The sequence below is a fragment of the Fringilla coelebs genome (assembly GCF_963513975.1).
Source record: "Fringilla coelebs genome assembly, chromosome: 3".
Lineage (NCBI taxonomy): Eukaryota > Metazoa > Chordata > Aves > Passeriformes > Fringillidae > Fringilla > Fringilla coelebs.
Genome location: NC_140030.1, coordinates 14,614,739 through 14,632,610, shown reverse-complemented (window position 1 = coordinate 14,632,610; position 17,872 = coordinate 14,614,739). Strand labels below are relative to the sequence as shown.

General features: G+C 38.4%; 1 protein-coding gene across 2 annotated transcripts in view; it reads left to right on the top strand.

The window, feature by feature from the left end:
• LPIN1 (lipin 1) overlaps window positions 1-17,872 on the top strand; it is a 58,701-nt gene that overhangs the window by 17,883 nt on the left and 22,946 nt on the right. For both annotated transcript variants that reach the window (XM_084203505.1, XM_084203506.1), the window contains exons 2-10: window positions 1,863-2,063; window positions 3,352-3,447; window positions 4,652-4,989; window positions 5,347-5,466; window positions 10,945-11,074; window positions 12,975-13,284; window positions 14,645-14,738; window positions 16,081-16,268; window positions 17,276-17,369. In XM_084203505.1, the coding sequence (XP_084059631.1) occupies window positions 1,872-2,063; window positions 3,352-3,447; window positions 4,652-4,989; window positions 5,347-5,466; window positions 10,945-11,074; window positions 12,975-13,284; window positions 14,645-14,738; window positions 16,081-16,268; window positions 17,276-17,369 (1,562 nt within the window). In that variant the 5' untranslated portion in view covers window positions 1,863-1,871. The remainder of the gene's footprint in view (window positions 1-1,862; window positions 2,064-3,351; window positions 3,448-4,651; window positions 4,990-5,346; window positions 5,467-10,944; window positions 11,075-12,974; window positions 13,285-14,644; window positions 14,739-16,080; window positions 16,269-17,275; window positions 17,370-17,872) is intronic.

The window sequence follows — 17,872 nt, the reverse complement described above, 5'->3', positions numbered from 1 at the left end:
GCGAGCAATTGCATTGGACATTACTTGTACTGTTTGTTGAAACTCTTGTTCATTTTATTATAATTTATTATTACGATTTTTATTACTTTCTCCCGTTTCTGTCCCATGAAACTATCTTTATTTTAGCCCATTAATTTTATTGCTTTCACTTTTCTGGTTCCCTCACCCATTCTGCTTAGGATGGGGAATTGGTTATGAATGAGTGACTGTGCAGTGCTTTTGTTTTTGGCTGGGGTTAAACCATGATAGCATCTTGTACACTGAATACTTAGAAAATGAAACAGAATTTTTTTAAGTTAGTGCCTAGTTTTAGTCTTAATCTTTTTGTGGTTTCATTCCCCAGTTTTCAGATGGGGAAACCATGATTGCTTTTCAGGGACAACGTAGTGATGACTACCACAAATAATTCTTCCTTCAGAGCACATTTTGTGTCCTGACTCATGTATTGCAACAGAAGCAGAGAAGAAAGCAAAGCCTCAGTCCACACAAAGTAGAGGGACTTTTGAAAAAAAACACAGATGAACATTAGTTAATTAGAACAGCAATGCATGGAAGAAGACTGCCTTAATTGTAGCATTTCTTGAATTTCTGATTTTTTTACTCTAGTGCTTTCATGGTATTCTTCAAACGGTCTTTTGTTTATAACTGTAAATCACAGTTAAAATTTGGAGCCATTTTACAGCATCTCATACAGCATCTTTTTTTGTTGTTTATGAAAGAACACAGCTGAAAGAGTCTCTATTGTAGCAGATGCTGCTGCTGTGCAGTGACTGTCTCAGGCTCTGAGCTCAGTTCTGTTCTCATCACCATCAATAGGAGGGAGTTTCAGCATTGCCTACCGTTCAACTGTTACTTTTATTGATGTCCAGGTGCTGTAGTACAGCCTAGCAAAGAACTTGTGTGTGAGTCTTATGCTCTATCCTGCATGCACAAGGACTTAGATGGATGAAACCAGTATCTTGGAATCTGCAATAGGGGCTGGAAAAATAGTGAAAACAATAGACGCTGGTAGTCTTTAAAACCTATGCTGTTCAGGAAGGTATCTACTTAAATTCACTCATATTTTGAGAGCCATTGAAAGACTTTCTTATCTTTTAAGCATGTCTAAATACGCATGTTAGTAATTTCTGGGGGACTAAATATATTGAGCAGGACATGTGTTAATAATGTGGAAGCGGCAGACTAAATGCTAAATAAATGTAGGAGCAGGGGAAATAAAGCAAAGTGCTTCAACGTAAGTGTAATTTTTAATAAAACTGCAGATGCTGTTTGAAAAGGCTGTTTGAAACAAGAACAGTAAAGTTGAATTGGGAAACAGTGTTCAACCTTAATGCATAACTAATGTCTGAATGCATTATAATAACCACCTTTTAATAGGAAAAACTGCTGTAAGATGGGGAAATAGACTTTGCCTTTAGTGTGGTGCAAAATTAGATATACTCAAAGATATTCACTTGCCCTGCCTTCAAAAGCCTGTGGAAATACACAAAAAAAGTATTTCTGGTGTTGAGGGCACAGTAAATGTTAGGAGGTGTTATTCTGGAAGTAATGTTTTTCTTCTCAGAGATAATTGGAGACATTTGAGCTTCAGAGTCTCAAAGCTTGACAGTGGTTTTGAATTCAACTGATTTTAATGAACTTTTGAAAGTTGTTACAATTTTCTGACTTACAAGGTCCTTTTTGTGTTTCAACAGCTCTCTACAAACATGCTGTAAATAAATTGTAGGAAATCCTGATTTCGTGCAAAATTGTTAATTTGTGAAACAGGAGAATACCCCATTGCAGGATTCTCTATCTCTCAAATGTCTCCAAAATACAACGCAGAGGTCAAAATCCAATTTGTTCCACTTTTTGCCTTTCAGGTCCAAACCATGAATTACGTTGGACAGTTAGCAGGACAAGTGTTTGTGACTGTGAAGGAGCTCTATAAGGGTCTAAACCCAGCCACACTGTCAGGATGTATAGATATAATTGTTGTACGTCAGCCAGATGGAAATCTCCAGTGTTCCCCTTTCCACGTTCGCTTCGGGAAGATGGGAGTTCTGCGTTCCAGGGAGAAAGTGGTAAGAAAATGTGACAATTTTAAATGTCCTGTCTGTGAGTTAACTGTAACAGCATGGAAGTTACTGAATGTTCTTTGGTATGCTAGTTGAGGTTTTCTTTGGACACCCTTTATAAAGAGCCTGAATTAAGACAAGCTTCAGTTAAAATGATTGTTACTGATTCTTGCAGTTCAGAGCATCATTTGTAAGACATTGACTATAATAAAAAACAGAACTAGCCATGAAATTTGTAATGTTTATGTTGAATAAAGCAAAATTTCAAATGTGCTAATTTGAAACTATACTAGATTTCATTAGTGACTCACTAAAGCTCCTTTCTTTGTACAGTGTTCAATGACATGTTCAATGATAGTTCCAAAAAGGGAGATATTAGTGAAGCAGTATTTTCAGATAATAGAACCTTGAGGTTAATTGAAGCTAGAAAAAACCAGTGAGGATCTTGAAATAAATGTAATTGGCTGAGTGACCTGGTAGTGCATCAGATGAGAAGTTACCGGTGTGACAGATTATTTTAGAAAGTAATTTTTCACTCAATAGAGTCTAGTTCTAATGTAGCTACAATGTTCAGCAGAAAGATCTTAAAGTCAGCATGGACATTGTTTAATTCTTACTTAGAAAGAAATTCCAGTATTTAGAATCGGTAAACGTTGAACGATATTACTGTGCCAGTGATGAACTGTGTCCTGAAATAGACTTGTGGACTTTGCAAGTCTCCAAAAAATTTACAGTGAAAATGGAGTTAGTGGCAAACATGGTTACAGTGAAAGAGAGAAAGATCTTCCTGAGAAGAAGTGGAGATAGTTAGGGCTGTACAGTGATATGATAAATGTGTAGAAGGAATAGTCACAGGAATTGAATGTAGATTTATTTTTCTCATTTGTGTTTCTCATAGTGTAAAGAGAATCTCTTTAATGAATTTGAAAGACAATATATTAAGAATTTGCATTTGGAAGTACTTCTAGCACAGTTAAAAAATAGGCTATGAGATAAAAGAGCAAGTAGATTTGCGTGGCAATTGAAGCATTCAGAAATGCATTTAAAAAGATTCAGAACTTTATGTAATGACTATAAACCTTTCTGAGTAGAGGAGCAAGGTATCAATGAGCTGAACAAATTGGAAAAACATTTTTATAATTGATTGCTTTGTGAAGGGGTACTGAAAGAAAAAGAGTAGGTCACTATTTCCTGTTTATTGTAATGTTCCTACACTTCCCTGAGGAGCATTTGCCCAGTGCCAGCAGCAGGAGTAACTTTATTTTCATATTGAAATATATTTATTTCATTCCAGGTTGACATAGAAATTAATGGAGAAGCTGTAGATTTGCATATGAAACTAGGAGACAATGGGGAGGCCTTTTTTGTGCAAGAGACAGATAATGATCAGGTAAGAGTCAAAATGACTTTTAATTCATTAAAAATCTGATGCTGGCTCTTCAGAGTCAGTTTTGAGTTAGGAATCTTGTTGAAAAATATTCTTTTATCCATTTTATAGTTTTGAAAGTTTCTGAACAATATTCTGCTATGGAAATTTAATGCTTTGCTGTTACTTTAGGGTTTTTTTTTAATTTCTGAGATTTGAAAAAGCTGAAGACAATCACACGAGTGAAAAGTAAGTAATTTGCATGCCAGTGTGTGAACAGAAATGGCAACTACAGAGTTCACATGCTTCAAAGTTGTGTGCAAGAGATTAATGTCCAGGGACCTGTTTATGGCAAAAATCTTTAATTTGAGCATATGCACCAGACTGCCAGTAAAAGTGCACATGCTCTGTAAACATCTGTGCACACATTAATTCTGGTGCTCCTCAGAAACCTGATCTCACAACTATTATTCATGTGGGGCTGTATTTAAAAGTCTGCTGTTGAGCTGTGGCTAAATACTGGTCCAAATAAATTATGGTCACAGTAGCTTTGAGTAGTCCACATGTAATGTAATATAAAAAAACTTTTGCAGGCATTTCTCTTCATATATCCCCAATAATTTTTTTCACTGTGTGGAGTAGGTTGAGTGTTCAAATTTCTGTGCTGAGTATGATATTACCAGTTTCAGGTGAGATTTTGTGAATGTGCATCTTTGTACCTTTATTTTTAAAATTTTTGTGTGGTAACAGTTATTTGGTGACTGAAACTGCTGGAAATACTTCCATGAATGTCTAGAGATGTATATATATGATAGAATAGTAGGGTGTTTGTGTGACCTAATTACAAACCATTGACCTTTCTGACTGCTATCTGTCATCTGTGTTGTGAAGGGGAATTGTATTTTACAAAATGTTCAGTTCCAAAATTAGATTTTGTTTCTGCTCTGTATGTTACATGAGGTGGACAGAAATGTATGCCATAACCTGGCCAATATTAGATGTTCAGAGGATGCTGTATTAAGAGTATTGCCCCTGGTTTGTCTAAGGGGAAGCAGCTATGGAAAAATTTCTATATGCCATAGGAGCATAATAAGCATCCAATATCAAATACTTGTTATTTTTCTGAGGAGTAAATAACTAAAAGTTTGGTAGTTTGTGCACAGGTTGCTGGTTGTATGACTGATGAAAGAGCTAACTTGTTTTATGATTTGAATTTTTTCTTTTTCAGGAGGTGATTCCTTATCACCTCTCCACATCTCCCATTCTGTCTGAGGGGACTGCCTTAATGGAATCCCAGCTGAAGAGGAATTCTGTAGACAGGATACGAAACCTGGACACCAGTGCATCCTCACAAGTCCCACCCCAAGCCCATGGATCCCAGCCTTCTACTGAAACATCTCCAGTCTGTAGCTCTGTGAAAAAAAGGAGGAAGAAGAGGAGGAAGTCAACTCATAAAATAGACAGCTTAAAAAGAGAAGATACACATGGAGACACATCAGAAGATGAAGACATGTTCCCCATAGAGATTAGCTCAGAGGAAGAGAAAGAGCCATTGGACAATTCAAGGTATCATAGTGAAATTGAGATATGTAATGCAAACCTGGGTTATTGTTCCAGTCCATGCCTTCTAGCAGTAATTTCTAAGTCAGAACATATGGCTGATGAAGGTGTTACTTGAAAACTAAAGCTTTAGGCTAGAAAGCTATTGGGAATGTTAGTAATTAAAGTAATGAAAATGACATTAAAAACATAAGAATTCTCTGTGGTGTTGTGAACTAGATGGTTTGAATCAGATAACATTTCTTTATTTCCTTTTAGTTCAGGTTATGCTAATTCTTCTCTGCTATAGGGTTTGTTAGCTGAGGTATATGAAAATTCAGTAACCAAATGTTTTTTAAATGTCACTTCTTCCCCCCTATTTAGGATCCCTGTTCCAGATGTGTTTGTTGATGATGTATCTGACATAAAGGCTCCTGCAGTTTCTGTGCTTTCTCAATCTGCACCTTACCCCCATTCAGATGGAGAATGGTCACCTCTTCAAAGGTACTTTTTTCTGATAGTACAGTTCTAGATAGTAACCTTAATTTAATTTTTCCATTAGTGTCTTCCATGCAAGTACTATATGAAGTCTCACTAAAGATTTGGATATCAAACATGGTCAGTGACCATTATTAGATGAATACTTTTATATTTTCAATAAGATAGTGTACCAAAACATCATGTTGGCTTTGTCCTTGATACAGCAAATGCATACATAAAAATGCAGGTCCATAAATTCTGAAGAATATTTTTATCTGTGAATGTCACTGTTTGCATATAAATACTGTAGAGAGGAGGAATGTTTTGTGTAATCTGAATATTTGCCTGATGCACACACCCTGTAAGGGCTTCAGTGAATGTAGGTTTATAAGTCTTCAGTATTTCAAGTGTAATCCTTTTAAAAATTTCCCAGATAGGAGTTAGTATATAAAAATAAGATTTTTTTTTTAACAAATACAAGCATTTCATGTCGCTTTTAACATAGATATGATATATTTACTGTGTGAAAACAACACAGTGATTTGCTTACCTTTTCCTGTTTGTGTATTTGTGTGCATGTGAATACCTTTCATGTCAAAACAGAGCAGTTTGGACCTCCCTTTCTGTGTCTGTCAAAAAGACACAATTTTTGGCTCAATGCATTGCACTATAATTCCAGTTAGGTCTGTGTGTGTGTGCCCCATGCACATGTGCTCCACATCCCCCATGCAGACTGCTGGAGTGTAGCAATATTCACAAGTCCTTGTCCTAACAAGTCTTACCTCAATATCCTGCCTCTGTAGTTGAGGGGCAGAGGAAGGGAGTGTGAGGAGATTATTTCAGGGGAATGGCTAAATTGAACTGTTTTGAATTGCATTCTGGATGAAACATTGTTCAGCCTGTAAAGCTTAATGTGATTGGCTTCACCAGGCTGCTGATAGCATTTGTCAATACCCTGCCCTTTTGATGGCTTTGGGAACTGTGTGTTCTGTTTGTTTCTTGGTTGCAGTATCCTGGGTTCTGAAAACTCTCAATGTAAAGTCAGCGTTTGTGTAACTAATATACAAAGATTTTATGTTTGTGTTATCAGCACTTGTGAATATAATGACACCCTGTCTTTCTTTCTCCCCACATGCTCTGCTGCCCAGTAAGGCTATAGATTATAAAGGGCAAACCACTCTCCTCACTGTCCAGCAGACAGAGGCCTATCTAACTCCTGTCCTCAACAATCTTCTCACTTTTCTCTTCCAGACAGGTGGAACAGTTGTCCTCCCTCTTTTCTGGACTGCTTTTTAATCCTTTTAACACTTTATTACATTTTTACCACATTAAGATTATGTGAACTGCTGTTGTATTTATAGCTGTACTTATGCTAACCCAGACACTTTGAAAGTGACAGTGGAAACCACTTTCTCTACTTGCTTCTTTGTGAGCATTGAGTAGCATTAAATTACTGTGATGAACCATGCATTGAAAGAGGGTGGCTGATAGAAAATTATGTCAATGAAAGCCTGGGTTAAAAATCAAGTTCATTAAGATGATAAAAATCCCAAAAAGAAAGAACTTAGCTAGTGAATTCATTCCTTTAAAGACTGACATTTCCACATATCTTTTTACAATCAGTGTATATTTTAATGACATTTTTATCCCATGATTTTCCTGAGTTGTTTGCTTGTGCATAGATTGCTAAAAGCAAAACAAAAACCTCAGAGAATAAGTGAACAATAAAAAAATGCAAGCCTTGTAATGGGAAGAGCCCTGTGCCAAAAGAAAACTTCTCTCTCTAGGCCTTTGCAGGATTCCTCTTTTCCATAGAGCTAAAAGTGGAAACAGAGACTTTCTGTGTTATCTTAAATTCAACAAGTCTCAAGATTCTGCAGTCAAGCTCTTCCACTCCATTAAGTCAGTGGAGAGAGGTCACAGCAACGTTAACAATTTAAAGTAGTAGAATATGACCTCTACAATTCTCCATTAATGCTGGGAAAGCTTTGAGTAATACATCAGTCTAAATTACTCATTGCTTATATCAACATAGTTGCCATACTAGGTGCCTAAGCTGTATCAAAACTGATAATCTTGAGGTTTTCCCAGCCTCTAGGTCTGCCTTCTTTAACCTGACCATGTTGCACCACCAAGTCAAAGTGAGGTCCTGGGATGTTCAAAACTGTTCTCCGTAGTATGTTCTCATGGCAAGGAAGGGCAGGAGCACAGGTTGGGATGGAGCAGGGATGTGCTCTGGGTGGCTTCATGAACTTTGTTTTGGAATTCAGCTGTTTTACAGACTAGAAAGACATTTAAAGTACTGTAGCAACTTGTCTGATTGAGGCTCTGTGTTTGCAGCTGTTGAAATAAGGAATGCTTGTTGGGTCTTTCAGCAATTTTTTTCCCCTCTGTGTGAGGTGAGGAATGCTATTATGGCCACCTAAGAGGTGCTTCAGAGGCTCTCAGTCATTGCTGTGACATGTGCATGATGTAGGCCTCTTTCCCTCTGATCATCTTTTATTGCAGGTACTTTGTCACACAAGGCTGGGCTTTTTCTCAGGTCACATTGCTGCTTTTTCAGGTATCCCTTTGCTTCCAGTGCAAAACACTGCAAGATCATTGTAGTCTGTTATTGCAGAACTGCCAACTACAGGCCATGTTCCTTATTCTTTGTCATTAGATTAGATTAAGTGCAAGCATAACTGTTAAAGAATATATGGGACTGTGATACAAATATTCAGCATCTATGGGATGTGAATCAGAGATGCTGATCTAAATACCTGAAGTTTCCCTTCCTTCTTAGGTACTGTTGACAGGATGGGTGGCTCTGGTTTGATCTGCAGTATCTCAGCAATCTGTGCAAGGCAAGGCAAGGCAATTTTAGCTGGGCTGAGTCAGTGCATAACTTAAGGACACAGGAATTGCAAGACACAGTTCAGCCCAAGGCAAACCTAGACCATTGGGCAGCAGTGGCAGCAAGAACCTTCAGAGAGCAGAGCTTTGCTGCTTTAACCATACCCATGTGTGTGAGTGCTGCATTTCTGGTACTTTCATTGTGTCTCTGAGAATAGAAATCACAGTGCTGAGTAACAGCTCAGGCTCTTCCCCACTCAGCTGTGTGTACAAGGGAACTGTATTTTCAGGGAAAATTATGGAGAGGACCATGTTTCCCTCCACCCCAAATCTGTTTTCTTACTGCAAAATGCAGAGGTTCTACCCAAGCTGAAGCAATACCTGTATTCTCTCAGGGTGTGTGAGTAAGTGACCTTGGGCTGCACAAAGACAGATTGGAGATTTTTCTAGGTAAACTATAGGTACCTTGGAGGTTAAAATGTCTGTAGTGCACAGGGTAAGTAAGACATGAAGTGACAAGGCTTCCTTAAATCTATATATTTTAGCCTTAAAGCAGCAGTAGGAACATTATTGCCTACTGAGATTTTTTGAAGTGCTCAGGCTACTGATTTCCCAGGTTTCAATGGCCTCTAAGTATGGAACATACTGCAAATCCTACCAACTTTTCAGTGAAAGATTTAGAAGTTGCTGAGAAACCCACTAGGCATTTCTTGAATCCTTAGAAAAATACTTTTAAAATTGCACTGTATTGATTCCTTCATCTGTCAAATTATAGGTTATACCATGAGGACTGATAAAAAATTGGAATTCTTAGGCCCTAAAAAGATGGAATATAAATTTTATAACTTAATTAGGTAACATAAATATCTGTAGCTAAAAAGTCCTAGTGTCTGTCCATATTCAAAGTGTTTTTTACTACACAGATGAAAACAGTGAATAATGTAGATAATTAGGTTGCTGTTATTTGAGATGTGAATGTGAAGTAATTATTTTGGTGTGATCAGTGAATTCCCTACCAGCTGGCTCTACAAAACATTGAAAAAGGGAGACTTTATAACACCTTTGAGTAGCTAAGAAGGAGAGGAACTTTTCACACAGGCATGTAGGGAGAGGACAAGGAGCAATGGCTTTGAACTGAAAGCTTGGACTTTGGGCAAGAAATTCTTCACTGTGAAGGTGTTGAAGCTGTGGAACATTGAACATAGGTTGCCATGAAAATTTGTGGATGCTCCATCCCTGGAAGTGTTCAGGGCCAGGCTGGATGGGGCTGTGAGCAACCTGGTTTCATGGCAGGGTGATTGGACTAGATGTAATGAAGCCATTACAAACCATTCTATGATTTTACCTTTACATAAATTCCTCATGTTTGATTTATTCTTTATCTTTTTCTGAATAAACTGAATATCCACACCAGTTTGGCTCTTTCTTAGAACTGTAGAATCACAGAATGATTTAGGTTGGAAGGGATCTTAAAGATTGTCTTCTTCCAACCCTCCTGCTTATGGGCAGGGACATCTTCCACTAGGCGAGGTTGTTCAGAGCCCCATTCAGTCTGGTCTTCAGGGATGGGAAGTTCACAGCTTCTCTGGGCAACCTGTGCCAGTTCCTCACCACCCTCTCAGCTTTTTGTCCGCTAACACCCTCAAGTAATTCTTCCCAGCGCTGCTCTCAGTCCATTCTCTGCCCAGCCTGTATTGGGATTGCCTTGTCTCAGGCATAGCACCATGCACTTGGCCTTGTTGAACTTCATGGAGTTAGGCAGTTCATGAGATGGAAGCCTTTTGTTTTTAAGAATGGAAGTAACTCAATTTGGACCTTTGATTTAGGAGTGTGGTGGATTCTTTTGTTGCTTTTAGATTTTAAATCAGGATTGGATGAGTATACTGAGATGTTACGGCTCAGATACAAAATGCAAGCTTTGTTCAGGAGGTGTTGGGGGAGATTCTGTGACCTGTGTTATGCGGAAAGGCAGAGCAGATAATCTGAATTTTTCCTTCTGTCCTTGAAATCAGTGATTCATTATTTATTAATGACTGACTTGACTTCTTGTTCTTGACTTCACCACATTAAAAATATGCTATAAGCTGATAATTCCCTAATTAATTTATAAATATTATCAAGTAATTATCAAAACAAACAGTTGAATATGTTTCAACTGAAAGGGCTCAAATTCTTTGTGTAGCTCTCCTGCTATTTTCCTTATAAACATCCATCCAGTGGTTGAGCTGAACAAGTTAGAAAGGAGTCAACTGGATTTCTTAGATTGGATTTCTTAGTCAGGATAAGGTGTCTTGTTGATGTGAGTAATTTCTGCATTTTGCATACATTATTCATCTTTTGCTGCTTCTGGTACCATCCCCATTCTTTTTGCCATGCAGAAAATCAAAAATCCTCCTGGAATCAGGTCCAGTGTTCTTGTTTTCTCTCTTTCAGCCTCTCAAATACTGCTTCTCTGACAGCACTTACTGAAAAAGGGATGAGACCTCTGAATGCCAGTGTAAGAGGATTCTGAACTTTTAAACTATTTTTCTATGCTTTCATACCTTCACTTGGCTTTTGATTATTTCAGTCTTCAATTCCTTGTATTGGTGGACATCAGTTTGGAAAGCACTCGGTGCTTTGTGGTTACTTTTGCTTTTGTAACATTTTTTGTTTGTTTTTCTTTAGCCCATCAGACTCACGTCCTCCTACTCCTCAAAGTGACTCAGAATTAGTCAGTAAACCTACAGACAGAAGTGGACTGAAGGATAATCCCCACATGCACTGGGCATGGGGAGAGCTACCCCAGGCTGCAAAGGTATCCAACATAAGTTCTTTAATTCCTGCTAGCATCTCTTGTGCTTTAATAGGGCACGTATGCTTAATCTACTACAGACTGATGAAGATGAAATGGATCCTGGTTTTACCTAAAATTACAGTGTTTTATGTAAGATAATAGAATCTTACTCCATAGGAGGTATAGGAAAGTACCTTATGGAATGGATATTCTCAATACTGATGATATACAGTAGAAAATGAAAAAGTAACTGAGACCCAGTCTCGTAAATGTTAGTAGCTTAAAAATCAGAAAAAAATCAAGCCCCAATATCCTTTGGTAAATCACTGAAATACATAAATGATCTTAAATGGAAATAGATGCCTGGTATTAGAGTCAGATTCACAAGAATGAAAATGGGCTGCTTTGGTACAAAAGCATCCAGAGACACCTGCAGTTCTGTATCTGTGGATGTGCAGACATGCTGTTCTCTTGGCTGATAGGACTGGCTTGGTGCCTGTCTCCTCCTGGAGCCGTTTGTCCCAGTTAGGTGAGGGATCTGCAGCCGGCAGCCTTGTTTCCAGTGCTGCACAGAAACTGTGGGCAGCTGCCCACACTGCAGGTCAGATGCTGGCTGGCTCCTTGTGACAGCTCCTGAGGAGTCACAGCGTTCACGTGGGAAAGGGGAGCCTTAGGGTATGCATGTGCACCAGGGTATGAGAGCTAGAGGTCAGGTTGGAGAACTGCAACTATGGGGGCTGGGATAGTGCAGAGTTTGGCATCTCCTGCTGAAGGCTGGCTTCTCTGCAGAAAGAACTGCAGGAGAGATGGGCTCACACACAGTATAAAGAGGAAAAATTGCTGCTTTGCAGGCCAGGGAAGTGGGGAACCTGTTCAGAAAGACTTCTATGTTCTGGTGATGGCACCAGAATTATAATGGCACTATTGTAATTTGTTGTAATTCTCTGTTGGTAATTAGTGAAAAAGAGGGTGGGAATCCAGAATTCTTAATTTCTTCAGAGGATGTCTGGCCTCTTCTTTAATATGTCAGTGGTGAGCTGTCTCGTCAGCTCTGTGCTAGTCTCTTCCCTGTGTACATTACAAGAAATTTGGGAGCTATTTTCTGCTCAAAGAGAACTGATATAAGTGCACGGGTCCATGCAGGAGTTCCAAGTTGGCAGTTGCAGTCTAGAATAGAAGGTTTCCTGCTAGGAAATTTAGGTGGATCTTTCATATCACAGTCACGCACCCTGGTGTGAATTGGAAATTTTACTCCCAGAGGCTTTTCTCACTGCAGTCCCTGTCTGTGTCCCAGGCTATTCTGATCTTGCCATCCATGAACTGGGAATCGTACTTTGGCTGTTGTTGAGCTTCATGTAGGAGTTGTTTGTTTGCTATGACATGAAGGTTATAGCAGCTGTGCAGCTGCTACTGTAGTTCAGCTCCTCTCTGTCCCTCTGTAAGAACACTTCCTGTCCCACACTCAGGGAAGATCTGGAATTGTTCCTATGAAGTGATTTAAATTCTAAATCTGGGGATTAGACAGTGCCCTGGTGCCTGAGACCATCTTGGTTGTGCAAGGGCTCCAGTCTGCACCACCTTCTCTTGTTTGTCAGGTTTGCCTTCAGAGGGAAAGCCAGGATTTTCACAGGAAGAGAGGAAGGCAGGGTTAGAGGTGGGATTTGCAGGTGAATGGAAAATGAAGACTGTAGAGTACATTGCAGAACAAATTATTCCTGGCCTCAAGATGCAAATGAATTTTACACAAACACAGCAGAGAGGTCTTCTGCATATTGCAGTCTCCATCTCAATGGTGGCTTTCTGCTGTAGCTGGTCATCCTGACAATCTGATCTCATTGGAGTGAACAGAACAGGTTAAACTCTGGCTGTTGTATTTTTTAAGGGCTTTTCTTTGTAGTAATCTGTTAATTTTTCCTCACAGGCCAGTTCTCTGCTCAAAGCAAAGGAACCCAGCATGGCAGATGTAAATCCTTCTGAAAGCACTCACTTTCGTGTCATCCAAAGTTCTCCTGTAGAGGAGTTTAACACAGTGTCTCCTCTGCCTGCCCTTGGACAAGCAGATGCAGCAATTGCTGGTGAAACTGAGCCCTTACCAGCTGAGACAAATAAGCCAGAGACAGAGCTGCCAGGAGCAGCTGAACCCCCATTGCCTGCAAATGAAGAAATAAAGCAAGCTGCAGCTTGCTCAGCTCAACCGACTGGCAAGATGGATTCCCCTTCCAGAAAGAAAGGTAAAGCTCTGGATTCTGAACTTTTATATCTTCAGATTTCATGGTGATAAAGCATTTTATTACCATATAAATTAACCCATGCCCTGAAGGCACTTTCAGATCAGAAAAGGAATAAGCTTTGGAATGAGCCTTCAAAACCTGAGTTGTGCATCAAGCTGTTCACATGAGATATGTATTAGAAGATTCTTTTTGGTCTAAAGTTGTTGGAAGCTCCATGCATATAAGCAGGACTACAAACTTGCTCCATTTGACAGATTCTGGGATTTCATTTTTGTGTATAAGCAGACTGTAGATCTGCTGGTTCACCTGAGTGATATGTGGCTGTTAACTGTGGAAACTCTGCTCTAGAGCAAATTTGTAGTACGTCTTTTGCACAATGAACAGATTTGCCATAAAATAAGGTGCTTTTGTTTTACATGCTTTTCAGTTCTATGTGGTACGAATCTTATCCTGAATATGTGAAATATAACTTCATCTTTTTTTCTATCCTAATTTCTGGGCTCTATTTCCATGGTATTTCATAACAAGTGAACAAGTGTTACAGTCTTTGCATGAAATTTATTTGCTTACAAATGCTCTGTTTTAGAGCACTGATTATAACTATTCCATAATTATGTAAGCTCTGTATAAGCCTAGTTTGTGCAGCTGCTTTTTAATCAGTAAACATACAAGTTTCTTGGCCTCTTCCCCATGCATTCCACTGTCTTTGAAAACAAAAAATGATGTGTTTCTCTGCTTACTATTCAGTCCTTGTGTAGATTTTCTGATTGCTTTTGTGATGCTTGGTGATGGAAATTGAGAGAGTGAGAAGTGGTGGGTTTGAGAATGAATCCAAATTAGGTTTTGGCCTTACAGTGGTTACTTATCTAGGTGTACTGGCAACAACAGGACAGTGGTGGCTCTGTGTTGGTCCTAGTTACAGGTGTGTTAGTGACTATATTTCAGTCTGTTTCCCTTTTTCAAGGAGGGATGTAAGATTAGTTCTCAAAGATTAAATGTTCTGACTGCCATACTGTGATAATAGGCCTATGCGAATACTTAAAAGGTTTTCCTTTTGCTGCTTTCCTCTGGTGACCACTGACTTCTGATTCACAGTGGTTTTGTCTGAGGTAGGGAGTCTTTGGCATGTCTCAAAAGTAATCCTCTGCTGTCCCATTTTGTTAATTCATATTTTGAACAATGTATATAAACTACTTGTTTTGATATTTTTGGCAGTATCATTTTGTACAAATACAGTTCACAAACTGTTATAACTTTCTGGTTTCTCAGTCTTAAAATGAGTAGCTGTACAGTAATAACAGCTCTGTATTGTTACTCAGAAAATATGAATTAATAGGCTTATTTCTTCTGTCCCTTACAGACAAACGGAGCCGGCATCTTGGTGCTGATGGTGTCTATTTAGATGACCTCACTGACATGGATCCAGAAGTTGCTGCACTTTATTTCCCCAAAAAGTATAAGTCTTTTTCTTATATTTTTACCTTTTAAAGAGCTCTTTTCACCTTCCGTACTTCGATCAAACTCTTCATTGCCAGCCAGATAAGATGTCTTTTCAGGGTTCAAGCAGAGACAAAGGCAGAAGGAAAGTAAAATTTTCTAGAGAGGAATATTAGAACTTTTGGAAGGTGCTGCATTTTAGCCTGAGAAAAGTGCTTGCAGCTGATTTTCTGTTTTGGTCAATTAAACATCATATATTGATTGTGGATAGTTATCTAATATACACTGATGTTTGAGAATGTTACTCACATGTCCTGAGAGAGCAGTTGGCCTTGGGATATATTTATCCCCATGTCCTGACTTACTACCATAAAGAACATATCTTACTGTTAACAGTATTAGCAGAAAATTACTGCTCTAATGTTGCTGTACTGTGGTTGATGCACCTATAAATATGAATGTGAGAAAATAATTTTTGAAAGATGAATGACAGTTATATATGAAAATACTGCACCCTGAAAATACAACTTCCAGCTTGTTCTGATCTTTATTGGAGCCTCTTGCAGCATTTATAGTTCTCTTTCAACATATACTCTAGTCACTTGATGAAAGTCATTGAGCAACAACTAAGGTAGCTTGTGTACTTTATTTTTCTTTTTTTGCTTGCTTAAACTTAGCTGCTGTAATAGCATTTCAGTAAAGCTGAGAAGGATTATATGGGGAAAATGTTGGATTAAAAATTTCTTTCTCAAATGCATTCATCTAAATCTGAAATGGAAAGCAGAGTTTGATGAGCTTGAACTTTGTAATATTGATCTCCTGAGATTGTAAGTAGGTATAATGATTTATTGTTTCTGAAAATTTTAATCCTAGTACTTTACATGTAGAGTGTTTTATTTATATATACGTGACACATAAATACACAAGCATACACATTATTCATTTGGGTTTAGCTGTCAGTTTATATAGTTAATATAAATTAAATAATAAACTTGCTTGCTTATTCTTGTTCCTCTGTGGAAATAGTTCTACTAGTATAAACTCTGCTTATTCTATCATTAATTTGTCTACTAAGGTTATACAGTTTATTGCCTTATTTTCCTAGCTCTTATAAAAGATATGTAAAAGATATCTTGTAAAAGATATGTATAATCTTATAATTATACATACCTAGTTTAGACAAGTAAGTAGAAGCAATCTAATATTGGAGGGCACACGAGACTTATATGACTTTGTTTTGTTTTGCTGTGAAATGTAAACAAAGGTTTTCTTTTTTTATTTTTTTTCCCCCTAAGCTTGTATTTGTTAAAGGGAGTAGATTTGGGAATGAATACTGAATTCCTGATTTTTCTTTTCCAGTGGGGATAATGCCCAAAGCAAGAGCACGGCCGATGTGGGGCCACGGCCGGCCAGCCACTCTCCGCAGTCTGTCGGGAGCTCGGGCGTTGACAGCGGGGCTGAGAGCACCTCGGATGGAATCCGGGATTTGCCCTCCATTGCCATTTCTCTCTGCGGAGGCCTTACTGAGAACAAAGAGATAACCAAAGGTACCGGATGACTGTGTGAATTGCTGACATGTGCTGGCAGCGGGGTTTGAGCTTCCCAGCCTGAGGCTGCAGAGCCCTCCTGTGGCTGTGCTCCGAACTGGGTTGAGAAGATAAATACTGGCCATGTAATGATAAACTTCCTAGAACTTCTCAAGATTTTTAACACATTTGAACAATCCACTATATATGAACATTTTTGGAAGTATTTTATTGGTATTTTTACTTCCTGATTTTTTTAACACATTTGAACATTCTTGACACATTTGAGCAGTCCACTATTATATGAACATTTTTGGAAGTATTTTATTGGTATTTTTACTTACTGTTAGTGCTATGTTTTGTATCACAGTAGTGTTAATGATACTTTTGCCACTTAGTACAGTATATAGCTAGGAAATTCACAGCTGTTAGACTCAGGAGTGAAAAAGGTGGTCCATAAATGGGGACATAAGGAGAAGGAGTTGAAAGTTCAACCTGATTCCTGCCCTACCTCCAGTTTCTTGTGTAACTTTTAGATAAATCACAATACTTTGTGCCTTAAACTTCCAGTGGCATAATGTGAAAGTAAATGTGTTAACACACTTGCACTTTCTTCAGTAATGTGATGTCATAAAATCATATGAGCCTGATGCTGCACTTACTGCTGCTCACAAGCTACTTATTAAAATGTTTTAAATATCCTGTGATTTATTTGAGTCATACTCTCATCTGAATCACTTGTAAATGACATAATTTTTCTAAAAGGAGATTTTCCTCCCTCGCAGTTCAGTCCCTAAGCTTTCACTTTAGGCTGTATTTTGAAAGGAAAAACACCCAGAAACAAAGAAACCCTCATCTTCTGAGACTGAGAGTCTCTGAATAACTTGCTTCCATATTGCAGTTAAATCTCAGCACCCTTGTAATGAAGGTGAAACCAATGTGTGTGAGAGGTGCTGAGAGATTTAGGTTGGCCCATTCCAGGCATCTATAAATGCATGCTTTACAAATGTAACTTCTTTCCCCCACAGAAGAGTTCTTAGAACATGCAGTAACATATCAGCAGTTTGTGGACAATCCTGCCATCATTGATGACCCTAACCTTGTGGTTAAGATTGGAAATAAGTAAGTATATTTCAGAAAAAAAAAATTACTGTTGTAACAAAGAGCCTTCTTTGTCACTTCAGTGCATTACGTCAGTATAACTATAGCTGAAAACCAGGTTTTGAATGTTTGTAGCTTGGATTCATCCAGAAAGAGTCAACTCCCTAGTGAATTCAGGTCCTTATAGTTACCTTTCCTCCTTTGAATTGAAAGGAGGAGCAGTTTCAGATGACCTATTACTGACAGTTTGAATTTCAAGAAGCTGTTATTAAATGCCAATAGTATTCACATTCAATTGACTGAGTAAAAATGAAATATGATGTGAACTTGCTAAGGCTTGCCCTGAGCCAGTTTGAATAATTAATATTTACAGGGATACATCAGTCTGCTTCCAATCACTCAGCACCAAGCAATTTTTTTGTATATACTGAATATTTTGCTAATATGCCTCTGTGGAGGCATTGCTTTTCAAGACTTGTCAAACTTCACCCACTGAGTACAAGGCTTCCATTTCTGCAAGGCTT